The sequence below is a fragment of the Sesamum indicum genome, linkage group LG2, assembly GCF_026168435.1.
Source record: "Sesamum indicum cultivar Baizhima isolate 11 linkage group LG2, ASM2616843v1, whole genome shotgun sequence".
NCBI lineage: Eukaryota > Viridiplantae > Streptophyta > Magnoliopsida > Lamiales > Pedaliaceae > Sesamum > Sesamum indicum.
This window is the reverse complement of record NC_142658.1, coordinates 1,421,913-1,448,877: the sequence shown is the minus strand read 5'-3', so window position 1 is coordinate 1,448,877 and position 26,965 is coordinate 1,421,913. Positions and strand designations below refer to the sequence as shown.

Sequence of the window (26,965 nt, the reverse complement as noted above, 5' to 3'; positions counted from 1 at the left end):
TTTTGATTTTTTATAAATAAATCCAACTTTATTTTTTACCACTTTACCCTTATTATAATAATTTTATTATTTTTAATTTATTTTTAAAATTTTATATTTAAAGTTGATATAAGAGTTTTCAAATAATTTATATTTTAATAATAATTATTTTTACATTGTCACATACTTAATATTTTAATTTTTTTATATTTTATGTGCCATATATCTAATAGTATTATTTCATTCACATATTATTAGTTGATTAATTATTTTTTGCAATCATGTAAATTTAATTATTATGTATGAATTAATAATATATTACTTGTGGGAGCATTATTAAATTAAATATATTTTTATAATATTTTTAAAAAATTATAAATATGAAATACTAATCGAAATAAAATTTATGATTTTTTATGGAAAAATAATTAATAGTGATAAACAACAAGTGAAATAATAAGCACAGATAGTATCTTTTTAACACACCGAGACAAAAAAGTCTTTTGCAAATTAAAAGTAATTTTTCTCCAAACTGTCCAGTTTAGTTTTATCTACTTTTCACTTTTTTTACTAGCACCATCCACTATTAATTCTGCTATAATTTTTAATTTTTTCTACAAAAATTATTTTTTTAAAAGCAGAAGGTTTTGCAAACACTCCCGTAATCTCACTGTGCCAAATTAAGACATTCACATAATTTTCCTAGTCTAAGTTAAGACAAAATTCTTCCAGTGTTTCAAAACAAAATTATCTTCTTTTAGTCATAGTAATTATTTCTAACAAAAATTCATATATTCTTCTGATGTAGTTGTTTCGCGATAGCGGGTTGAAGGATAATAACTCATCACTAGGAAAAAAGAAATAAAAAACTAGGCATTGTTTACTTGTGGTGATTGGACGAGATATCTTGCAGGATCCCGTCCGATCCTTTGTTTATTATATTTAGGCCGGCCTGAGTGATAAATAGATAATGATGAAAAAATAATTTTAATCTCACCAGGTTTGGCGGAAATCATTACCCCATCAGGCCACCCAAGGATAATTGCATGTGATTTTACACATTGATTCCCTAAATATGAAAATATTTGATCCAGAATAACTTCAAATTTTCAGATATCTACAAAATTACCTAATTTCTTTTTTTAACTTGTTTCCCAAACTTACTTTTACTCAAAATTTTATAAATCAAGTAAATAAGATGACAATTTAATCTCATCCCACATTTTTTCCATCATTAATTTATCCCAAATTTTAATAAACGAGGCCTTAGTATTGTCTACACTTTTCAACGGCTATAAATTAAAAATCATGGTAAATAACCATTAATAATCATGGTTAAATAAGATTGTCGAAAAAACTTAATTTGTCCACCGTGAAAAGTATTTTCGACACAATTGTTAGCCATGTCAAATATTTTAACCACGCTCGTAAAAGTCACTACCAACAATCATTACTTGACTTTATTAAATAATTATTTATTTCATCTATTTATTTTGAACCTAATAATTAATTATATTTATTCCCGCGCATGTTTCCGTCTCAAAAAGCGATTCTCTTTTGGTATGAATTTGTTTTGAATTCCTATTAAGGAAACATTTCTGATGACATTCTGGTCGGAATACACGTTCTGCAATTCCAGGAGCAAGTACATTCTGCTGTTGTTGTACTAATAGTATATATAGTACTAGTCAAAACCAGGAAACCTGATGAAAAAGTAGGCTGTTTTTTCATCAATCAATTTGCTTAAAGGAGAAAAAGTTTGTTATTAGATACATTGGTTGCATTAAAGAGCAGGGCTTCTTCTAATTTAGGATAAATTATATCAAGACCTATGATGTTAGATCTCATTAATTATATAAAGGGTTAATTATAGTTAAATTCCCTTTAAAAATATAAAATTATACTTTTTTTTAAAAAAGATTTAATAATTATACTTATACCTCTTTAAAATATTTATCGTTTGCACTTGACCCCCTTCACATTATGATTTGGACAAAAAATATTTATTTTAGAGTAAAAATTACATAATTCTTCTTTAATTTAACATTTCATTTAATAGTTTTGTACTTATAAGGGAAAAATATAATAATAATGACCTTACTCCATATATATATATATATATATATATATATATAGGGTTAAATCCATTTTGCCCCCCTGTGATATAACAAAATATCAAAAACCCCATTATGAAATTTTTAATATCAAAAATCACCCATAGGTTACCAATAAATAATCACACAGCCCCCTGGTCAATTTGAATCTATTTTTTTAGAAACAATGACTAAAATACCCTTCTAGTCAAACCGGTCAACTAGGCTTGTTAATATATAATTATTTTAATTTATAATTTTTAACATATCTTTATAATACATATAATTATAATTTATAAAAAAAATTAAAAAATAATAATTATACCCCATTCCCCCCACCCCCACCCCCACCCCCCAACCCCCACCGAGCCCACCCCCACCTCCATCTTCTTCCCCACCTCCATCTTCTTCCCCCCTCCCCCACCCCTTCCACCTCCAAACCCCCCCTTCCCTCCCCTATCCTCCCCCTCCCCTTCCCTCCCCCGGCGCCCATTTGGGCGACGCGGTCGCCCTCGCTGGATGGGCGACCGCGTCGCCCAGATGATGGGCGACGGCCGTCGCCCTTGCTGCGTTGGGCGACGGCCGTCGCCCATGGTGAGGAGGGCGCCGGCCCTCCTCTTTAGCAGCGGCGGCGACGACGCCGCCACTGCTTTTTTTTTTAAAAAAATTATATATATAATTACTTTTAATTTAATTAAAATAATATTTTATTATATAAATAATTAAGTAATTATATATAAAAGAATATTTTATTATTAATAGAAATATATCATATTTTAATTAAATAATTATTATATAAAATAATATTTAATTCTTAAATACATATATATAATATTATATGTTAAATGTGAGAGAAGGGCAAAAATGTCAAAAAAAAAATATTTTTATAAAAAAATCGCAGTCAAAGTGCGTGTGGCCCAATTTTTTTACGGAGGGGGCTTTTTGAACTTTATTTTATATCATAGGGGGTGTATTTGATACTTTAATTTTCATAGGGGGGTTTTTGAACATTCCTATTATCACAAGGGGGGTCTCTGGATTTTTTCCTATATATATATATATTACATTTTTCCCTTAAATGAGGAGCAAATTTATGCATTTTTTTCATTTTTGATGTCAATATTTTTCATCAAACTCTAATAATGGAGAATCATGTGTAAATAGAAAATTTTTAGAGGGGTTGTAAATGTAATTTTGAAATTTTTAGAGAATATCATAATTTTATATTTTTAAATGGAGTTCAAGTATAATTAACTCTTATATAATATTTATCTTCTTTGTAATACTACAAGTACATCCCTTAGGGAGTGTTTGTGTAAGTAAAATTTTCTCTGAGAAGATGTTCATATAAACTGCAATTACAATTTCAATGGATATTTATATACAAAGGATAAAATGGATATTTATAATTTTATAAAGGATAAAGGATGTTTGTATAAATAGACATAACTTTTTTTAAGGCTTCAGTGTAAATTTACCCTTTTAAGTAATCGACGAAGTAGCTAGACTATGAATCGCACACATTCATGCAGGATTAGATTTTCTATTCTAAATTATATATTATTATTATTATACTATCTATTTTATTTAAAAATTTTGTGCACTAGGGTATATATATATATATATATTGAGTTGAATAAAAAAAATATGAGGCTATAATTGAATTGATAGTTTTCAATTTGAGGGAGGATTTGGAGAAAGAATTTTTAATAATTCCATAATAGAAGTTTTTGAAATCCATCACTAAATAATAAAATATAGTTCAAATTAGAATTGAAGAATTTATAATTTTTTCGATAAAGATTTAATTAAAAGGATGTATAAGCGTTAGTTTAGAATTTATCAATTCAAATATAAGGAGAGATTACAATTTTAGTCCCATAGTATAGGAAATTCAATACTTTAACCAGACCCAAGTTCTATCCTATAATTACTAAACCCTAACCCTATTCCCTCATTTTCTTCCGCATCGCTCTTTTCTCTCTCTAACTGCTCTCCTCTCTTCTCTCTCTATCGCCAGGTTTTCTCCCCCTTCTTTTTCTAATGGTTTTGGAAACCATTCCACCGTCTCCTCTTCTTCTCCGCCTTTTTAATGTTTTGGGCCTTTAAAGGGCGGTCTTGGCCTTTGGCCATTAACAACTGCTAACATTCTTCTACTTCTACTTCCTCCTACATTCTTACTTTGAAAAGTTCTTTGTGAACTTGTGAAAGCCTTCGTGGTGGATCTTGGTGACTGAGATTTGTTGGTGGTTGGCTTTTTTGTGACCTCAAGCCCCTTTCTCTGCCTGGATCTGGTTCTCTGAGCCTTGTGCACTATCCATTTGTTGCTTTTTGATTTTATTTAAGATCTGAAATTTATTTAAGATCCACATTATATATATATATATATATCTTGATCTGCAATATTAAGGGTTGTGTACCCATCATTGTTGTAATAGTTGTTAGTGCTTTGCAGGAATCTCCAAAGAGGATATTTTATCCCTACAGTGGTATCAGAGTCTTAGGCTCTGCCTCAGAGAATCTACAACAACATATTTCCTTACCTTGTTTACTACTCTGTGCTAATATTCCGCTTTGTGTTATTTTCTTGCTTGGTGCTAAATATTGCTAGGTGTATTATCACTGTTCAAATACTGTTGACATTATATTTCTGTTGAAACTTTTTATTCCTCTATTAATATTTAAACCACAGCTTTTTCCATGCTAATCCCTCACCTTGCCGGACCCCTGAGGTCGTCGGGTATCCGATCGAAATTTAGCCTGGGAGGCTTCAGTTACATAATTGTGAAATTGTGATTTTTGGGCTATTCCTTAAACTGCTGTTATTTGTATATTTTTTGTCATCTTCTGCCCCTGTTAACTGTTGAATTCCTTTGAAAATTGTTGTTTTTTTGTCACAAATATCTTTGTTATAATGGTTGGCTATAATTTGCAACCTTCTGATGGAAAATCTGATTTTAGTATTTGACAAAAAAAAAATAAAAAATTGAAAGGTAGTTTGATACAACAAAAAATTTTTAAGGCTATAGATGGAAAATACATAAAAAATATTTCTGATGAAAAGAAAATTAAAAATGATGAGTATGCCTATTCTTCAATAATTTTAAATTTTTTAAATACTGTTTTGAGAAAAGTTAGAAAACAAGTTTCAGCAAAAGATTTGTGGAAAAAGTTAGAGGAACTATATACAGAAGCATCTTTACCAAGTAAATTCGCTCGAAAAGCTTTTCCATTATAAATTGGATTCGTCTAAAAATATTGATGAAAATTTGGATGATTTGATAAAATTGATTCAAGACATAAAACTAACAAGTGATAAGAATATAAATAATTGTTCTGCCATTGTTTTGTTAAATGTCATTCCTGATGATTATTAAAACTGCAATTAAATATGGTATTAATAATATTAGTCTTAATACTGTTGTTAACGGTTTAAAGAGTAAGAAAATAGACCTAAAGACTAATAAGTCATATGAGGAACAAAATGAGATAAATTTTGTTAGAGGAAGAACAAGATACAAAAACTTTGATAAAACAAGAAACAGTAAAGAAAGGAATAAAAGTCATAGTAGTTCTGAATCTAATGAAAATGAGAGAACGAGGGATAAAAAACAAAAGGCTAAGAGGTGCTATAATTATAGTAAAAAGGGTCATTTCATTAAAGATTGTACGAAGCCGAAAAGATATGATAAAAATAAGGAAGGAGCGAACATAGCCTTTGAGAAAACTTCTGAAGAAGCATTTATGGTTTATTGATTTTGTATCAAACCATAACTTTTATCGCTTCGTGAATGCTGTGCGCAATTGTATGCTAAGTGCATTAATAATGTTCCTTCGTGAATGTTGTTAGTCTTTATGACTTTGCCTTGGTGGCGGTTTAGCCTTTGTATCTGTTAGTCTTTGTGACTTAGCCTCGGTGACTGAGGGTCTTTGTGGTTGTATGTCTTTGTGATCTGTGCCTAGGTGGCTATTGTACTTTGCCTCGGTGGCTATGGCTATAGCATAGTTATTATTTGAAAAATGACTTAGTGTTATTTGTTGTGTGCAAATGTTATATATGCTTAGTGCTAATTATTGTGTGGTATGTTTTGTGTACTGCTTAGTGCTTGTGATATTATCTTTTGAATGTTGTTACTAACATCTCTTTTGCATGCAAAAATTCATGACTATGATGAAATACTAGATTCAGTGCTTTGGTCCTTGATCCTTTATGGGTCTTAATCCAAGGTAGAGCATGTAAAATAAAATGACTCATGACCCATTTTCTGGTAGGCCCAGCCCAAAGGCCCAACACCTCAATCTCACTTGGATGGCTCTAATTGCTACCCACCACTTTGGCCCATTACCCGACCCACCATCCGGTCCATGACCCGACCCAGGTTCTATCCTATAATTACTAACCCTAACCTTATTCCCTCATTTTCTTCCGTCTCCCTCTCTTCTCTCTCTGATTGCTCTCCTCCTCTGTTCTCTCTATGTCGCCTGGTTTTCTCCCCCTTCTTTTTCCAATGGTTTTGAAACCATTCCACCGCTTCCTCTTCTTCTGAGCCTCTTTAATGTTTTGGCCTTTTAAAGGGCAGTCTTGGCCTTTGGCCATTAACATTGACTAACATTCTTCTACTTTTTCTTCCTCGTACATTTTTACTGTGAAAAGTTTTTTGTGAACTTGTGAAAGTTTTCGTAGTGGATCTTGGTGGCTAAGATTTGTTGGTGGTTGGCTTTTTTGTGAGCAACCGTGAGATTAAGGGTGTTGGTGCTTAGTGACCGCGAACCCCTTTTTTCGCCTGGATCTAGCTCTTTGAACCTTGTGCAATATTTATTTATTATTTTGTGATTTTATTTAAGATGTGTAATTTATTTAAGATCTGTATTATATATATATTGACTGTAATATTAAGGATTGTATACCCATCATTATCGTAATAGTTATTAGTGCTTTGGAAGAATCTCCCAAGGGGATATTTTTTCCCTACAATGATTCTCGTTTTTTCCTTTTGTATCTTGGTACCTAAAATATTATGTTTGGACTAGTCAAGCACACAATGTGAAGAATCTATAACAAAAACATTAGATTTAAACCAGCATCCTCAAACGTATATTAAAAACTTCTCCTTTCAAGGAAGTGGAACTCTCGAAGAATCTATACCCACCCAAGGATAAAAGTGGAAATATGATTTATTCATTCCCTGCTTAGCTAAGACTAGAGTTTTGGGGTATGGAATCTGTATTTTGTATTCAAGGCTAATGATTCACAGTTTGGGAAATTTTATTTTGGTTCTATATGTTAGAGTTGTTTTTTTTTTTTTAAATTTTGCATTCCATAAATTGAAATTCTTTTCAATTTTAGTTCTCATTTATATTTTTTTTATCCATAGTTAACAAAGTTGTTAGTGTGTTCACATGCATTTTTCATTAGTTACTGGACGAAAGATGCTTGGGAGTACTAAATTTAAGAAAATTTTCAATTTATAGGATGTAATGTAAAAAAATCATAACAAGTGGGACTAATTTGGAAAAGACTTTAACACATGGGATCAAAATGCAATTTTCCTCCACAGATTTAACTATTTTATCAAGGATAAAATTATAATTTTGTGATGCGTTATATGCACTCATAAATTGGAATTATAACATATAGGACCAATTTTTTTTTAAGTTTCCATCCCATAAGTTGAAATTTTTTTCCCAATTTTAGTCCTTATTTGCATTTTTTATCTGTAATTAACAAAGTTGTTAGTAGCTTCACGTGCATTTTCTATAATTACTGGACGAAAAATGCACGTGAGTACTAGATTTAAGAAATTTTTTGACTTATGAGATGCAATATAAAAAAATCATAACAAATGGGACTAAATTAAAAAAGACTTTACATGTGGGACCAAAATGGGATTTTCCCTCTAGAGATTCAACTATTTTGTCAAGGACAAAATTATAATGTTGCGATGCTTTAAAGGCGCCCTATTATAAATGTTTAACACGTGACTTTTATTGCGATTTCCACATAATTATTTTTAGTAAGAAACCAACCTTAAGTGACTCTAAACGCTGGAGAATTTTTCAAACCATGTAAGTATCGTATCTTATACTTACTTTCCTTTTTATGTATTATGCACACGTTCATGATATATCTGAAACGATTCCTAATACAGAGTGTGTTGGAGTATCGAATCTAACCGAACGTTACACCAACACACATTTTATTGTAATTAACGAAAAACAATCTGAAAAGAAATAAATTTTGAACACATAAGTAAATTTTTCGAACTACATAAATCTTACTTTAGGCAACTTTATTTCTTTTCAATAATTTTTCTGCAAACATTGACAATATGACCGAAACACCTTAATAGAGTGTGGAAAGCATCTGATGTAGAAGCACAGGAACTCTCACAATAGGACAAGCATAACTGAATTTGTACTGGTTTGTCCCTTTAGGACAAATTTCTGTAGTATCAAAATGTCTTAAACTATGTGTTTTACTATTATTTGACTCTCTTCAACTCTGTATCTCTCTTTCTTTTCCTGATCCCATTGACTTAATCGTTACAAGGTCTTACTCGACTTTCCCTAGTGATTCGTAACAATGTTTGTTAACATAAATTTAAGGATAACTTATGTCGATTTTTTATAAAATTTAATATAATGATAAATATCTCTTTATTATTTAAAAAAAAATTATTGATACTTCCTTAATAATAACATCCACCCAGCAATTAACTCATTCTTTTAATTTTTATTAGAGTTTCATCCAAATTTTATTCCGAATTACTCAAAATGTCTTTTTGAACTCAAAATTATAATTTTACATGTTTTTCCAAATTTGTATATATGTTTTTATAATAATGTCCGTCTAACATCATATTTATACATTATTTACTTGTAATAATGTTTATCCAAGATCAGATTACTTTTTATATTTCATCATCTGTTTTAAAAAAATAAAATTTCATCCAGGGTAAAGTTGGCATTTTCACCGTATACCTTTCAAGAGCTATATAATTATGTCACATATTAAAAAATATTGATAAATTTTCTCAAATAACGAAAAGTATTTGCAAGTGTATCAAACTTGAAGAAAGCTAATATAAATCTACCTTGAAAAAATAAGCAAGACTTGAACATATTAGATTGGGATTTTAGAGAACAAAGATCAAACTGATCTGCTTGCACTAATACGATCGACATATTCAACTCGATAACTCCTATCACAACCCAACTTAAAATTTACGTAAATTATAATGGGTTTTTCTAAAATTTTTCATATTTACAAATTATTTTTTTTTAAATTACAAATATACCCCTCTAACAAATACTCCTAACAATGACTATTATAAATATGGTATTTGTTAGATGACAGTTAAGATCGCAACTTTTTTAAAAATAAAAAAAATATTTATAATTATGATAAATTTTATGAGATTACGTTAGAATTGGTCCTAAGTTTATTAACCTCTTGAAGCTTCACTCTCAATTAATTATTGAAATTTTTTTCCTTATTTATTGAGTACTAGTTCACCATTTTCAACAATGCGTGGCACGATAGACTACTCTTCTACTTTACAAACCCTTTTCGCTTTTGAATTTCTAGCGTCTGCTGTCCCACTTGGCAATGCTGGCACTCTCTGATAAGTTCCTCCTGAAAGATTGGGGAGGGTGCGGGGTACACTTGATCAAACGTGTCGATCATTTGTGGACTGGTGTCACCTGTGGCCCTCGTGGACCCATCACACAGGAACAATTATAGCACTATATATGCTAGTACACTTGCTTATGATGCTTGTACCTTGGTTGGTCAGTCAATACAAAAGCAAAAACAGGAAATGCCTGTCATGTTCACAGACCATTTATAAATAGGAGTGAATCTTTGCGTGTGATTGAAAAATTTTGGCTCTGGAAAGCTGCTTTCTTGCAAAGTAAAATTTTAAGCTTATCAACTGAGTTGGGGCAGTGCCCAATCTGTTTGTTCTTGCTGTGTGGGATTGTTTGGGTTGTTTTCAGACTCAGTTGAGTAAAGGGGTTCTTTTCTTTTTTTGTTTTGATTATTTGTGAGGATCTGCATGCCAATATTATAGTAATAGTGAGTGGGTTTAGCAAAAAAATACCTCCTTTTTGCTTTACAGTTTTTATATCAAGAGTTGGGGTTCTCTCATCCCTTTTATTTTATCACTTTCGCCTGAATCCAGCGCCTGTGTGAGTGGTAAAGCTGCGGTTGAATGGTTCTTGGACCTTTGAAAATATGCTAGTGGGGGATATGATCAAGATTCTGATGAGTTTCTGAATTTCTTCACGTTGGCTTCTGTGGGTGATAAAGGCACGATTTTGAAGTTTTACAGTTTATGTACAGGTTGGTTTTCTCCATGCTCTATCTGGGCTTCTTGCCCATCACCTTTTGTTCTGTGTGTTTTTTGGCTTTTGAGATGGTCACGGTTTTTTCTTGAATTATGAAATTGTTGAGTATGTAGGTGGATGGGCAGTCTGACAGCCTTCTAATTGTTTTCACTATGATTCTTGGAATGGTTGTTGGCATAAATTTCTGGTTAATCACAGTGTGGATTATTTGAGAGCTCTGTGTGATGATGTAAACAGCTTTTGAGGTGTATAAAATGAGGACGTATCAGCTGATCTAAGTTGAAAGATATAAGAAGATCCTTTCAATTTCTGTGCCAAATGTACTCAGCACTGCCCTGATCAAAAGACTATTTGTTCATTGTGCAAAAAAGAACTATTCGTTTTGTTCTATTAATAGAAGCTGATGGTCAGTATGATCGCTGAATGTTTAACGTTATTCTTGGTTTTTCCTGTATTTTCGCGATTGGATCATGTTGATTTATTGCTATATATTTGTCTGTTATATAGCTACCAGATAAATTCATTAATATAGCTTTGTTTAGTGAAGTTCCGGAGCCTTATTTGCTCGTATCAATCCGTTTTTATGCTCTAGCACCTGTTTCAGTAATCCTGCCTCTTGTTCAGTGATTTCCAGGTTCCTGATATGACTTCTCCGACAACTCAATTCGCCCCTCCAAGCAGGATCGGTATATATGAACCCCTCCGCCAAATTGGGATGTGGGAGGACACATTTGACGATAATATCAGTGCTGGAACTGGTGTGTGTATAATCATGGAGACGGAGGCAAAGCTAGACGACAAGGTGAGCATATATCCTTTGCATTGAAAACATTTTTTGGCCGCTGTCTTTGGACTGACAGTCGTCTAATTTGGATTCCAGACTGAATATGCTTCTGATAAATCACTTGAGCATGCTGAAGATAGTCAAGCATCAAAGAGCATTTCCGAGAAGGTGAGCGTGCATAACTCTGCTTAGCGTGCTTGCACGTGCATGTGTTTGACCCTGAAATCTTGAACAAGGAAGAAAAATGTCCGATAGAGTTAGATGGCTTAATTCTTTGATTTTATGTTGAGGAGTTGTTTCTCGATTTTTGACAGATACAAAGACGCTTGGCGCAAAACCGTGAAGCTGCTAGGAAAAGCCGTTTACGCAAGAAGGTTTTGGACATGCCGATTCCCATTAAGTGTTTTTTAGTGGTTGGTGATGTATTGAGCTTTTTTTGTTTAATATTTTACCTGCATCATTTTACAGGCTTATGTTCAGCAATTGGAGACAAGCCGGATGAAACTGGCACAACTTGAGCTCGAACTGGAGAGAGCAAGACAACAGGTGAAGAAGATGATTTATTCTGTCTTTTTATGCCCTTCTAAATCATGTAATACATTACTGAGTGTCATAATATTGCTACCATCTGAAATTTAAGTTTCTTCTCGACAGCAGGGCTTGCTTATTGCCAGTGCGACTGCTAATGTGGGAATATGTGGAACTATAAATCCGGGTACTTAGTTTCCTCCTTACTATATTGTCGAAGCATGTGACTTTGAGGTGTAAACTCCTGTTAATAATCTTGAATATTTGCATGACTTTGGAAACTCTTGTGGTAACTCCTCGTCATTTGTTTATTTGAAGCGCATCAATCATCTATTCACATGTAAATAGTTCTGTTATTCAAACTCAAGACATCGTTCCATCCGTTACATCTATTTAATCTTGATGCATGTGTATTTAGGTGGCTCAGGGACTTGTCAAGATGAATTAATGCCACTGTGATCCTCGTGCAGGAATTGCTGCATTTGAGATGGAATACAGGCACTGGATAGACGAGCAAGAACGGAAAATATCTGAGCTTAGGAATCTTCTGCAGTCCCCTATCGGTGATGCGGAGCTCCGTATGGTGGTCGAGAATGTGTTGAACCATTACTGCAATCTATTTCGCATGAAAAGAGACGCTGCCAGAGCAGATGCCTTCTACTTGGAATCCGGCATGTGGAGGACGTCAGTCGAGCGGTTTTTCCTTTGGATTGGGGGTTTCCGGCCGTCAGAGCTCATAAACGTGAGAATTCTTTACATGGTCTCATTCTTAGACTAATACGGCAAATTTTACCTAGATGTAATAGTTTTCACTTAAATTGTGATATTGAGTCAGGCTTCGCTCTCCAATAATAAAACTAACAGTGATTTCATTGAAAGGTTGTAATGCCTCAACTTGAGCCATTGACAGAGGAGCAAATTGCTAGCGTCAACAACTTAAGACATTCTTGTGTACAAGCCGAGGACGCCCTCTCACAAGGAATGGAGAAGCTTCAGCAGACACTGGCACAAAGCTTAACGTTTCTTGCTGCAGGAGCTGGAAACTACAGCTCCCAGACGGCCGCCGCTTTGGAGAAATTAGAATCTCTCGAAAGCTTCATAAACCAGGTATGTTAATTTTCCCTCTCATCATCTTGTTTTCCTAGTCGCTCCCGTTTCCCTTGCTGGTTTTTCTGTTTCACTCTCCATTCAGTTCGGAAAAGATGAATGTGATTTTTCTAAGTGTAGCAATGGTATGTAAATGTTATGTTTGATGCTCGTTTTGCTGAAACGTGTGGAGTCTACCCGAACATTTACATCCAGTGTAAAATTATAATTTTATAATGCTTTACTCACACCCTACTAGAAGTAGTTGATGAGTGACTAACTGTGAACGTAGGAGAATTCTCCGTCCCACATAATTTTGTGTCTTCCAATTACTTTTTCTTGTGTATTTTCTACATACATTCAACAGTCAGACTAAATTTGATGCCCAACACATTCTTGGCGCAGGCTGATCATCTTCGAGAGCAAACGCTGCACCAAATGTCCCGTATATTGACAACACGTCAAGCAGCAAAAGGGTTGCTTGCTTTTGGGGAGTATTTTCAGCGCCTACGTGCACTCAGCTCGCTCTGGTCCGCTCGTTCTATCGAGAACCTGGCTAATCTACAAAACGATGCGAACAGCATTAGGTAGTAGTAGTTTACCGTGGACCGGTCAACATTTCTGTACATAAAACAACCATTAATTTTGCTCGGACAGTACTGATTTATAATGCAACTGCACTACAGATGCTGCTATTGAAGTATGGACTGTGTGTATTATTGTTCTAGTTGTATATAGTTCATAAGTTTGTTAATGACTTGGTTACTCTGAGTTGTTCTTGAAAAGCTGTAGTTCTTGAATTGCAGACATGAAAACTGCCATTATAATTGAGGCAATAATGTTAACAATTTACTAGAGAACTACTAAAATCATCCAAATACAATCTTGATTTTTGTCATTATTTTTTAAATAATAATAATAATGATGTAAATAGTCACAAAAATTAGACCAATATTCTCGACAATAATATTTTTACATAATAATGTCAATAATCACAAAAATTAGACCAATATTCCCAATAATAATATTATTTACATAACAATATCAATAATCACAAAAATTAGGCTAATATTCCCAATCATTATTTACATAACAATGTCAATAATCACAAAAGTTAAGCTAATATTCCCAATAATAATATTATTTTCAAATAATATCAATAATAGTAATATTATTTTCAAATAATGTCAATAATACAATATTAAGGTAATATTTCATATTAAAATACAATTACATAATCATTAGAAATTGAAAACATATTAAGGACAATATTTTTCAATAAATAATAATTATTTAAAAATGTATAGTTCCTTTGTAATCACATACAAATAGAGTACGCATGTCTTTAAACTTGTTTAGCCCCATCAAGTGAATTTTGCCAGTAAAACTATTTAGGTTTATCCATCTTCATCAGTCAACAAAAGACAATGTTATAAATAAGATGCTAACTGTTTTTTTTCTTTTACAGGAGGCAGAGCTTGGTCAGCCGTCCAAGCAGATGGAGTTATTTGAAAGGTGCTACTAGAAAAAGGAGGACAGTGGCTGGAGCGGGCCTAAAGGGCGGTTGAGGTGGCAGTAAGTAGATTATTAATATTATTTGTTTAAAAAAAATTAATTCTTGGTTAAAAGTACTAATAATTTTATTTGTTTTGCAGGAAACGTTCCAAAACTGCCTCCAAAAGACCCCACGACCTCGAACCAGGACGATATAGACGTCGCTGATGAGGAGGGGTTAGATTAGGTTTTTAAATTTTTCTTTTATTTTTGTAATTAGATAATTTTTCATATCAATATAACATTTTTTCTTAATTATTCATGTTTCATAATGTTTATTACATTCTATTATTTCATATTTATTTAATTAATTAAATTTATGAATATAATTAATTAGAAATTTATTAAATTAATTTAAATATATATTAAAATTTCTTAAAATATATAAATTTATTTATTTATTATAATTTATTAAATATATAAATAAATTATAAAATATAAAAAAATTATAAAATTAAAAAATTAGGAACGATTTTAGTAATGGTAAAGAAATATTTACAAATCTAAATAAATGACTATTCCAAATACCATTACTAAAATAGTTCTAAACACGTATTCCTAAACTACATTGATCGTTTCAAATACTATTGCTAAAACCATTTTAAATAAGTGTTCCTAAATAGTGACTGACCATTTCTAATACCATTGCTATTTCAATTTTAAGTATGTATTCCAAACTCAGAAAGATCGTTTCTAATACCATTACTAAAACAGTTTTATTTATGTGTCCTACATAAGATTGACCGTTCCTAAAATCATTCCAATTAAAAAAATATTTTTTTTTATAAAAAATTCAATATTATGAACAATTTTCATAGAGTATTATAGTTCCCATCCCAAATAGGAACTCTCTTGCTTGAACCGTTCCTACAATTTTGTAGCACCAACTGTAAGGACAGATTTCCAACCATTCCAAAAATCGCTTCAAATAAATTTCGTGTCCTGCAAACTGTTCCAAAGACAAAAAAAAAAGAAAAAAAAAGAGAAGCCGAATAAATTAGCTCCAAATCCTATTTTTTTTTTTTGTAGTATATATAGTTTCTTAATATTCTTTTCTCTCCAGGATAAGAAAAAAGCTCCAAAATGAGTGTAGACAACCACAAAATTTTAATCAATATTGAGGATTCGATCGAAGGAGAAAGAGAATCGGGCTAGGGATTTGGAATTGGGTGAGAAAAAAAGCAAAAATTTTTGTGTATAAGTAAAGTGAAAACCTAGTCTTGACTATTATCTTCAGCCTCCGATCCACCTCACGTGAGTCACACGTGGCTCATTCTGCCAATTTTGACAAAAAGTAGAGGTCAGGGACAAAAAATGTACAAAAAGTGTATGTTTGAGGATCAATATTGGAACGAGGTTATCTGTACAAAAAAAAAGAAAAACCTAAAATTATCAAAATTATAAAATTACATGACCAAAAAGGCTACCCTTCCTAAATTACTAGACTTAAATTACATTTTTTTCAAAGATTAAATATGTATAAAAATTTATTTTAATACATATTTATCATTATGTTTTTCTACATAAATGTTTAGATCTTATTTGTGCTTCTAAAAGTATTGTTATGTATCAAATAGGATAAATTAAAATAAAACATTAATGATATTTCCATTGCCTAAAATTCAAATAAGTATACGAGTGTATCTAGGAAGACAGTTACTTGCTAACTGAAGAATCAATTCCAGTCGAGTCTCTTAGAGTTAATCGGAGATTTTTTTACTATAATATATTTTAAGGTCCAGTCACCTATATGACATAACTCCTTTGTTGTATGATAACTCAACTTGAAAAAAATTATTCTAAAAAACATCAAATATAAATTACAAAAAAACAAACAATTAATCTGATCTAATAAGTCAATTGTGCTACATGAATATTCCTAAAAAATATTATTATAAGATTAATTAAAATAAACCAGTAAATGAAATAAACTTTAAGAGGGATTTGTACTTCCATAGATATATAGATATTGAATAGGGAATCTATAAATGGTAATATTTTATTAACTATAAGTGGGAAAAGCTGCAAGTAGAATGTTTTCAATTATGGAACCAAGTCAAATATATCTATTTCAAATTTTAATAGCTTTCTCAATTGATTTTAATTAATATCGAATAATTTAATTTATTTTTATATTTTAATCGTCAGATTTTTTCTGCCAATATGTTTAAAGAAAAAAAAGGGCATAAAAGCAATTCAAACTCGAATTTGACAAAAAAAAAAAAAATTACATAATTCCACTACCTTGTGAGTTTTATATATTAACTTTGATATTATAAATTAAAATAAAACATTAATGATATTTCCATTGCCATATTTAATCTAATTAATTAAAGATAATTAAACTTCATAATTGCAAAAGTCTTGTAAAATGTAAAACTTTCAGAATTCCCTAATTCATTATGTCTGAGCTCTTAACTGTATCTATCCCTAGATTTTGTAGAGATATCAGAACATCTATAAAATACTATTCAACAAGAACAAACAAGTTGACATGTACAATAATAAAGGAGTAGTACACATAGAGCAACCCAAACTCCAACTCCTACTTCAACTTGCTAAAAACATTCTGCATGGAGAAAAAGAAAAAAAATTCAATTGTGGTACACTTTTTATGTGATTGGTTCATATTTAGTTAAATTTAATCTGAGCTAGAAACTCGATAAAATTGTATAAATAGGACTTCAATCCTTGCATTCAAACACAACAAAGTAGAGAAGTAAAGAAATACTACAACACATAAACCTCAAAGCTCCGAATGGCTTCTACTTGTACTTCCGCCGTTTTCATCGTGGCTCTCCTCCTCTTGACCACCCGCGGCCACGGCCAGGGCCAGCTCTTGCCCGGCCTGGTTGTCAATGGCCAACTTTGTTGCACATCCACTGGAAACTGCCCTGGCCAAGGCGTTAATGGGACTGTTGTTAAGCTGAATTGTACCAATCTTCTGGGTGTCAGCACCACCGTCGGCCAATCCACCACCAATACGACCGGATCGTTCAGCATTACCGTTCCTCGTCTACTTGGGCTCTTACTCGGCTTGCCCAGAATTCCTTGTGTTGTCACTGTTCAACTTCCGTTGAACACCACCATCTGCCCTGTGCTTTCCACCACCACCGGCGTACTTACCTCGACCCTCCAAACTGTCGGCACTGTGGTTAACGCCACATCAGGGATCCTTCTAAACACAACCCTCACTGGATTTATCAATTTGACGGTCTAATTGTCATTTCAAGTCCTGTTGATGGAGCATGCTTCTCCAGTTCATTCTGCTCCTATTACATACACTGCTACTTACTACATATGAATAAGCAACAAGCAGCATGAGTGCATGCTTGCATGGCTTTTGTTTCCTTTATCTTTAGTTGTTTAAAATTAATTATGTATGGTAAAGTAGTGCCTCATTCACATATTCTGGAAAAGAGAATAAAATTCTAAGTTACACATACATGTGAGATGTCATATATATTTTCTCATAATTACAGTTTGTCAGATGTCATATATGTTTTCTCATAATTACAGTTTCTGCAATAGTGGGCATTCTAAATACATTTTCTTATAATTCCCGCATTTGTTTTATATCAATTCAAGACCAGAAGCTTATGAGTCACAAGACTTTCTCTTCCTTAATCGCAACGTGTCTTTTTATGTCTGAACACTTATTTTTTTAAGTTGTTTAATTATTCAAAATGTAGTTTACATGTATTTCCTTTTAAGGATATAATACTCTTTTTTGTATTTTTTTATCGGGTGAATTACTAGTACCCCAAGATATTTTTGTTGATTCAGCATAAAAAACTGGATGGGAACCTAAAAAGCGCTAATGGAATGGACTCGTTGTTAGATGCGTGTTAAAATCAAGGGGTATTTATAATTTTTCCAACAATGACAATATATTTATAGTTATGCCAACTATTAAAAGAAGTGGTTATAATTTACCCTTTCTTATATCAGTATTACAACTATAAAAAATTCAGGAAAATTTCACTTTTGCTCCCCACACATTGCTACTTATTCTTTTGGGATAATTACCGTTTTGGTCCTCATATATTGTTGCTAATTCATTTTCAGTCTCTAAATATATTGAAATTTTATTTTAGTCCTTAAACTTTTTAAAATATTAACAGTTTCCGTCCTTAGGCCTAATTATTGATCATTTTTCCCTTTGAATGAAAACATATAGATTTTTCCTTCCGTATTGAAGGTCTTCCCTGTTTTTTTATCTTTTATGGTACTGTACTCATTTCTATATACCACTACATAAAAAGGAGGGATTTGGCACGGCAAGGCAACTGTTCTAAATCCCATTCCATATTGGAACGGGCTTTGGAATACATGAGGAATGAATATTGATAGATGACGTCATGATTTATATTTTTATTGGGTTATAATTGTGGAATGGTTTCCAAACTAACAATTACAAATCCGTACCAAAGACCGCTCCAAAATACTAATGGTTAATATTGGGAACTCTGTTTGAAAAACATTTTTAGAATTAGGGACGGTTTCAATGACTGTTCCTATATGTGTGACAATAAATGTCCAAAAGATAAAGTTAGAAAACGTATTCTGAAATGTGGTACAATATGGAACGGTTTGAGTACACACCTAATCAATTATGCCAAAAATCTTTCCAAATTATGAGTTTTACTTAAGAAGTAATGTGTTTCAAAAATCATTCCAAAATCCGCCACAAATTGAAACGGTTTTTGGAGCAAATTTTATGGACAACTTGCAAAATAATGTTCTCACACAAATAAAATTATTTTTTAAATAAAGAACATATTTTCCTGTTTGGGAATGATCCAAAAATAAAAAAATTGTTCCTAACACCGTTTCAACTTTGAACGGACTTTAAAAAAAAATATCGTTCCTAAATACATTACAATTTTAGGAATGGTCAATCTATTTTGACCGTTCCAAAATCAGTTCCAAAAATTTTAATTTCGTGCCAAATGATGAGTGAAGGGAAAATCAAACATAGGAATGGTTTTAAGTATCTGACCATTCCTAAGATGAATTTAACTAAAACCGTTCCTAAATGTATAATATATCCATTCCTAAAATGATTAACAAAAATCATTCCTAAATGAGTTCCAAAATTGTTCTTAATTATGTCCACAGATTCCCATTCACTTCCTGGTTACAATATCTCAACATCCGGGATCTTGATTAATTCCAAACTTAAACACGTAACAATTCTTTCCATATGTGAACATATCTAGTTGTCTGATGGACAGTTGCATCGTTTTTAACCTCGTTGATTGTGTATCAGATACGATATCTAAGCATACGTATAACAAAAATATCCAAAACTTCATGGAGTGTAGTATTTTGTCAATTTAATAATATTCAACGATCTGATTAAAATTCTAACGATCTTATTAGGCAATCCAATACAACATTATAAGATGCTACTTACATCTTTGTAAGACTAACAAACTTATATATACAAATATATACTCGATCTTCTGAACATGTATCAATTTAATTCAAAGAATTATATGTTACCAATGGCCTTAATTAATTTATGTCTACTTTTTTCTGATCACTAACATGTCCAGGATAGTTTTTTTTATATTTATTATTTTTCTGATTTTTTAGAAAATAATTTTGAGACACAATTAGGAACAATTTTTTTAAAAAAACGAAATGATTTCTTTAAAAATGTTAAAAAATGACGTCGTTTTTGGACTAAGCGACATCATTTTTGGTTTTAGGAATAATTTTTAGGAACGTCTTTAAAATAGGAATAGTTATTGTTAACTGAAACGACGTCGTCTTGGTTATTTGGAATGATTTTTGAAATGGTTTTTGTTAAAACTGCTTGTTCCAAAGCCCATTCCAAAACTTAATATATATATATATATAAATATATACAATACTTAGCTGATTTTTTTCTTTCCTCTCTTTCTCTCCCTCACTCTCTCTGTCGGATCGACTCTTCATCTCCCTACCGCCGTTCCCCTTCGTAAAGCCGCCGTAAAACGCCACTAGAGGTAAGCCACGGTTTTTTTTTTTCATTTTCCCTTGTTTTTGTGACCCCCCCTCCCCACCATTTTTCTTCTTTTGCTCCCTCTTTTTCCTTCTTTCTCAGATCGCATATTAGTGGTCTTTTCCAAACGCCAGATCGCACCTTTTTCAGGTCGTGTTCCATGGTCTTTTTCAGACATATGGTTTCACCTTTCTCAAGTCGCATTTGTTTGGTCTTTTCAAGACACCGGGTCACACTTTTTGCAGGTCACATAATATTTCATTGTAATGTAAGTTACCCAAAAGCGCTATTTATTTCACGCAAACACTCACATAGATGCAAATAATCCAAAATATTGCAGTTATTATACATAATCCCATAATTTATAATGTAAACAAAGTAATAATATTCCTGCAAAAACTAACATCCGCAATGAAAACAATAGAGATACAGGCGTACCCACATTTTCGGGTTGATACCCTCTTCACTGAAATCGTCGTCCTCCCTTTGTTCTATCAAGCTCCAATTTCTCCTTACTTGATGACCCAGCTCGCGATCTACTTGGAGATCTTCGATCTCGACTTCCTGCCTCGTACACGATCTCTCTGAAATACCCTTGCCAGATTAATCTTTCAATCTCGTCCTTCAACTGGTAATAATCCTCCAAGTCGTGTCCTCTTTTCTCTGTGGAACTTGCAGTATTTCTCGGGATCCTTTCCTCCTGATGTTCTAGTTCTACTAGGCTATTGCAGCAGACCGCCCCTTCAACCATCATCATCGCTTGTTTTCTGGAGGTGATCAACGGCGTGTACTTGTGGTATTTCAGTTGGACTGGTTTCTCTTCATCTAGCCTTTGCCTATCTCGATCTCGACCTCCTTCCCATTCTTTGTCCTTGATCGCATTCATTTCCTTCTCGTCGATATACTTACGGGCTAAGTGCATCAGTTGTTCTACATTTCCAGGAGGATCTCTTGCTAACGCCGATGCGAATGGTCCCTGCTGCAATCCATGTATCAATATGCTCGTCATCATATCGATCCGCAAATTCTGCACCTCTAAAGTCTCGTTATTAAATCTTCCTATAAAATTTTTAAGGAATTTGTCGCTTCCTTGTCGGATCATGAACAAGTGGTTTGCTGATCTTTTTGACTTCCTTTTGCTGGCAAAGTGAAGAGCGAACTTCTGTACCAGTTGCCCATATGATCCAATGGTTCCACTCGGCAAGCTGGTAAACCATTCTTGTGCCTTCCCTGTCAAAGTAGTCACAAACAACTTTGCATTAATAGAATCCGTTTGCCCATATAAATTCATTACCAATTCGAAAGTCGAGATGTACTCCCGTGAGTCCTTCGACCCATCGTATTTGGGTAGGTTGGGTAATCAAAAATTTGGAACCACGACTTTGGTCAAAATTTTGTTGGCGAAAGGCGAGTTCCTATTCTGCTTCACCAGGTCGCCTCGCTTCTTGAAGTCATCTATTTGTTGCTTCAGTTTTTCTATCTGCCTTCCAACGCTTTCCACTTCAACTCTAGAGATCGTTGGTTCCCTCATCCTGATGTTGCTAGATGCGGTGACTGATCTCTCTCTTACTCGGCTGGTTCCTGGCATTTGTTCCATATTCCTCCTCATGCGATCATTTCCATCCACATGATTATCCACGATTGCTTTCCTCTACTCTCCCATCAGCCTTCTCTTTGATGGTTTCCCAACAGCCGATGAAACCAGTCTCCTTTCATGCTCCACCATAACATTCCTACTTGCTATCTCAATCATCTGTTGCTTCTCTTCGTTCCTTAGATGCAACCTTCCCTCTTGCTTGTGCCTTGATAATTCGGACATTGCGAATTCTCCTACTGGGTATCTGAGTCCTTCAACCACCTCAAGACCAAATCAAAGGAATTCTTCTCAGGATTCCCACAGATGGAGCTAACTGATCCGGGTCGAAATCCACACGACTTCCTTGGTCGGGCGAGCTGGTCCTCCAAGTGGTTCGAGATCGCTACCACTCCCAGACTAGTGATTGGGCCCTGAGAAAAGAAGCAGATCGTTAGGCTTGCTGGGGTAGCCTCCAGCTAAGACCCTCTCATACTTAAGTCAGTGTTTGGTTCCCAATAATAATATTTTTAGATAATAATGTCAATAATCACAAAAATTAGACCAATATTCTCAATAATAATATTATTTACATAACAATATCAATAATCACAAAGATTAGGCTAATATTCCCAATACATTATTTACATAACAATGTCTATAATCACAAAAATTAAGCTAATATTCCCAATAATAATATTATTTTCAAATAATATCAATAAAATAATATTATTTTCAAATAATGTCAATAATACAATATTAAGGTAATATTTCATATTAAAATACAATTACATAATCATTAGAAATTGAAAACAAATTAAGGACAATATTTTCAATAAATAATAATTATTTAAAAATGTATAGTTCCTTTGTAACCACATACAAACAGAATACACATGTCTTTAAACTTGTTTAGCCCCATCAAGTGAATTTTGCCCATAGAACTATTTAGGTTTATCCATCTTCATCAGTCAACAAAAGACAATGTTATAAATAAAATGCTAACTATTTTTTTCTTATAGAGGCAGAGCTCGGTCAACCGTACAAGCAGATGGAGTTATTGAAAGGTGCTACAAGAAAAAAGAGGACGGTAGCTAGAGCGGGACTAAAGGGCGGTTGAGGTGGCAGTAAGTAGATTATTAGTATTATTTGTTTAAAAAAAATTAATTCTTGATTAAAAGAACTAATAATTTTATTTATTTTGTAGGAGGCCTTCCAAAGACCCCACGACCTCGAACCAGGACGATATGGACGTCGCTAATGAGGAGGGGTTAGATTAGATTTTTAAATTTTTCTTTTATTTTTGTAATTAGATAATTTTTAATATCAATATAACATTTTTTCTTAATTATTCATGTTTCATAATGTTTATTACATTCTATTATTTCATATTTATTTAATTAATAAAATTTATAAATATAATTAATTAGAAATTTATTAAATTAATTTAATTATATATTAAAATTTCTTAAAATATATAAATTTATTTATTTATTATAATTTATTAAATATATAAATAAATTATAAAATATAAAAAAAATATAAAATTAAAAAATTAGGAACGGTTTTAGTAATGGTAAAGAAATATTTACAAATCTAAATAAATGACTATTCCAAATACCATTACTAAAATAATTCTAAACACGTATTCCTAAACTACATTGATCGTTTCAAATACCATTGCTAAAACCATTTTAAATAAGTGTTCCTAAATAGTGGCTGACCGTTCCTAATATCATTGCTATTTCAGTTTTAAGTATGTGTTACAAACTCAGGAAGATCGTTTTTAACACCATTACTAAAACAGTTTTATATATGTGTCCTATATAAGACTGACCGTTCCTAAAATCATTCCAATTAAAAAAATAATTTTTTTATAAAAAATTCAATATTATGAACGGTTTTCATAGAGTATTATAGTTCCCGTCTCAAATAGGAACGGTCTTGCTCGAACCGTTCCTACAATTTTGTAGCACCATTTGTAAGGATGGATTTTCAATCATTCCAAAAATCGGTCCAAATAAGTTTTGTGTCCTGCAAACTGTATTAAAGAAAAAAAAAGCCATTCCTAAATCGGCTCCAAATCCCATTTTCTTTTTGTAGTATATATACTTTCTTAATATTCTTTTCTCTCCAGAATAAGAAAAAAGCTCCAAAATGAGTGTCGACAACCACAAAATTTTAATCAATATTGAGGATTCGATCGAAGGAGAAAGAGAATCGGGCTAGGGATTTGGAATTGGGTGAGAAAAAAAGCAAAATTTTTTGTGTATAAGTAAAGTGAAAACCTAGTCTTGACTATTATCTTCAGCCTCCCATCCACCTCACGTGAGTCACACGTGGCTCATTCTGCCAATTTTGACAAAAAGTAGAGGTCAGGGACGAAAAATGTAAAAAAACTGTATGTTTGAAGATCAATATTGGAACGAGCTTATATTTAGGGATAAAAATAAATAAATGGTATTGTTTGATGACTAAAAATATAATATTCCAAAAAAAGTCAAACAATAAATTTGAAATCATGTGAAATTCGAGTTCTTATCAACTAAAATCAAAGCACAAATTAATTTTTACAATTTAGTCCTATAATTTTAAAAGTTTAGCAATTTTTATTCTTTTTTGGCTAATTTGGATGAAAAATTGCTAATAAGTTCGACGTCGATTCTAGAAATAAATCTTTTGTAGTCATTGAGTCATTTTCTTGTAGTGTTTAGTCCTGTAATATGGAAGTTGGTAATTTTAGTCTTGTACAAAATTGAATTAGAAGACTAAAAAATTTTAATTTAATTGCGTCATGTACAAATCACACATAATTTTTCGATCCAAAATTTACTAAAAAATTCCTAGAATTATCAAAATTATAAAATTACATGACCAAGACTTAATTTACATTTTTCCAAAGATTAAATATGTATAAAATTTTATTTTAATACATATTTATCATTATGTTTTTCTACATAAATGTTTAGATCTTATTTGTGCTTTTAAAAGTATTGTTATGTATCAATAGGATAAAACATGTCAATACAATATCAATGAATTATGAATCATAACAATAAAAGTATTGCGCAGTATGCAAGCGTATCTAGGAAGATAATTACTTGCTAACTGAAGAATCAATTCCAGTCGAGTCTCTTGGAGTTAATCGGAGATTTTTTTACTATAATATATTTTAAGGTGTCAGTTACCTATATGACATAGCTCCATTGTTGTATGATAACTCAACTTTTAAAAAAATATTCGAAAAAACATCAAAAAAAATTACAAAAAAACAAACAATTAATCTGATCTAATAAGTCAATTTTGCTACATGAATATTCCTAAAAAATATTATTATAAGATTAATTAAAATAAACGAGTAAATGAAAGAAACTTTAAGAGTGGTTTGTACTTCCATAGATATATAGATATAGAATAGGGAAAGCTTGCAAGTAGAATGTTTTCAACTACGGAAACAAGTCAAATATATCTATTTCAAATTTTAATAGCTTTCAATTAAATATCGAATAATTTAATTTATTTTTATATCTTAATCGTCAAATATTTTCTGTCAATATGTTTAAAGAAAAAAAAAGGGCATAAAAGCAATTCAAACTCGAATTTGACAAAAAAAAAAAAAACGAAATTACATAATTCCACTACCTTGTGAGTTTTATATATTAACTTTGATATTATAAATTAAAATAAAACATTAATTATATTTCCATTGCCATATTTAATCTAAATAATTAAAGATAATTAAACTTCATAATTGCAAAAGTCTTGTAAAATGTAAAACTTTCAGAATTCCCTAATTCATTATGTCTGAACTCTTAACTATATCTATCCCTAGATTTTGAAGATATATAAGAACATCTATAAAATACTATTCAACAAGAACAAACAAGTTGACATGTATAGTAATAAAGGAGTAGTACACATAGAGCAACCCAAACTCCTACTTCAACTTGCTAAAACCATTCTGCATGAAAAAAAAGAAAAAAAATTCAATTGTGGTACACTATTTATGTGATTGGTTCATATTTAGTTAAATTTAATCTGAGCTAGAAACTCGATAAAATTGTATAAATAGGACTTCAATCCTTGCATTCAAACACAACAAAGTAGAGAAGTAAAGAAGTACTACAACACATAAACCTCAAAGCTCCGAATGGCTTCTACTTGCACTTCCACCCTTTTCATCGTGGCTCTCCTCCTCTTCACCACCCGCGGCCACGGCCAGAGCCAGCTCTTGCCCGGCCTGGTTGTTAATGGCCGACTTTGTTGCACATCCACTGGAAACTGCCCTGGCCAAGGCGTTAATGGGACTGTTGTTAAGCTGAATTGCACCAATCTTCTGGGTGTCAGCACCACCGTCGGCCAATCCACCACTAATACCACCGGATCGTTCAACATTACCGTTCCTCGTATACTTGGGCTCTTACTCGGCTTGCCCAGAATTCCTTGTGTTGTCACTGTTCAACTTCCGTTGAACGCCACCATCTGCCCTGTGCTTTCCACCACCACCGGCATACTTACCTCGACCCTCCAAACTGTCGGCATTGTGGTTAACACCACATCAGGGATCCTTCTAAACACAACCCTCAATGGATTTATCAATTTGATGGTGTAATTGTCATTTCAAGTCCTGTTGATGGAGCATGCTTCTCCAGTTCAGTCTGCTCCTATTACATACCCTACTACTTACTACATATGAATAAGCAACAAGCAGCATGCATGCATGCTTGCATGGCTTTTGTTTTCTTTATCTTTAGTTGTTTAAAATTAATTCCGTATGGTAAAGTAGTGCCTTATTCACATATTCTGGAGAAGAGAATAAAATTCTAAGTTACACATACATGTGAGATGTCATATATATTTTCTCATAATTACAGTTTGTCAGATGTCATATATGTTTTCTCATAATTACAGTTTCTGCAATAGTGGGCATTCTAAATACATTTTCTTATAATTCCCGCATTTGTTTTATATCAATTCAAGACCAGAAGCTTATGAGTCACAAGACTTTCTCTTCCTTAATCACAACG

General features: G+C 32.3%; 2 protein-coding genes and 1 long non-coding RNA gene across 5 annotated transcripts; 2 read left to right on the top strand and 1 right to left on the bottom strand.

The window, feature by feature from the left end:
- Positions 1-9,875: 9,875 nt before the first annotated feature.
- On the top strand, positions 9,876-13,573 carry LOC105176696 (transcription factor TGA1). Of its 3 annotated transcripts, XM_088877851.1 has the most exons (10): positions 9,878-10,075; positions 10,256-10,416; positions 11,046-11,223; positions 11,302-11,373; positions 11,520-11,579; positions 11,674-11,751; positions 11,860-11,920; positions 12,204-12,475; positions 12,613-12,840; positions 13,225-13,573. In XM_088877851.1, exons 2-10 carry the CDS (start codon positions 10,409-10,411, stop codon positions 13,408-13,410), a joined length of 1,143 nt encoding a protein of 380 aa, XP_088733977.1. In that variant the 5' UTR covers positions 9,878-10,075; positions 10,256-10,408; the 3' UTR covers positions 13,411-13,573. The 3 variants fall into 3 exon arrangements, with proteins under 3 accessions (XP_011097907.1, XP_011097899.1, XP_088733977.1); XM_011099605.3 differs by having other exon boundaries at positions 9,876-10,416; positions 11,056-11,223; XM_011099597.3 differs by having other exon boundaries at positions 9,877-10,416; positions 11,863-11,920.
- A 559-nt stretch (positions 13,574-14,132) lies between these two features.
- On the top strand, positions 14,133-14,628 carry LOC148788918 (uncharacterized). The gene is made up of 2 exons (XR_016062948.1): positions 14,133-14,394; positions 14,475-14,628. It is a non-coding gene; the product is annotated as an uncharacterized LOC148788918 (long non-coding RNA).
- A 6,200-nt stretch (positions 14,629-20,828) lies between these two features.
- Positions 20,829-21,656, bottom strand: LOC148788917 (uncharacterized). The gene has a single exon (XM_088877508.1). The coding sequence runs from the start codon at positions 21,654-21,656 to the stop codon at positions 20,829-20,831; it is 828 nt and encodes a 275-aa protein (XP_088733634.1).
- Between the last annotated feature and the right edge of the window lie 5,309 nt (positions 21,657-26,965).

Excerpts from the sequence above, each read along its gene's own strand:
- LOC105176696 (XM_088877851.1), top strand. Across the intron at positions 11,224-11,301 it reads AGGCAAAGCTAGACGACAAG|ACTGAATATGCTTCTGATAA; the intron begins GTGAGCATATAT and ends TTTGGATTCCAG. Across the intron at positions 12,476-12,612 it reads GGCCGTCAGAGCTCATAAAC|GTTGTAATGCCTCAACTTGA; the intron begins GTGAGAATTCTT and ends TTTCATTGAAAG.
- LOC148788917 (XM_088877508.1), bottom strand. The coding sequence starts at position 21,656 with ATGAATTTATATGGGCAAACGGATTCTATTAATGCAAAGTTGTTTGTG.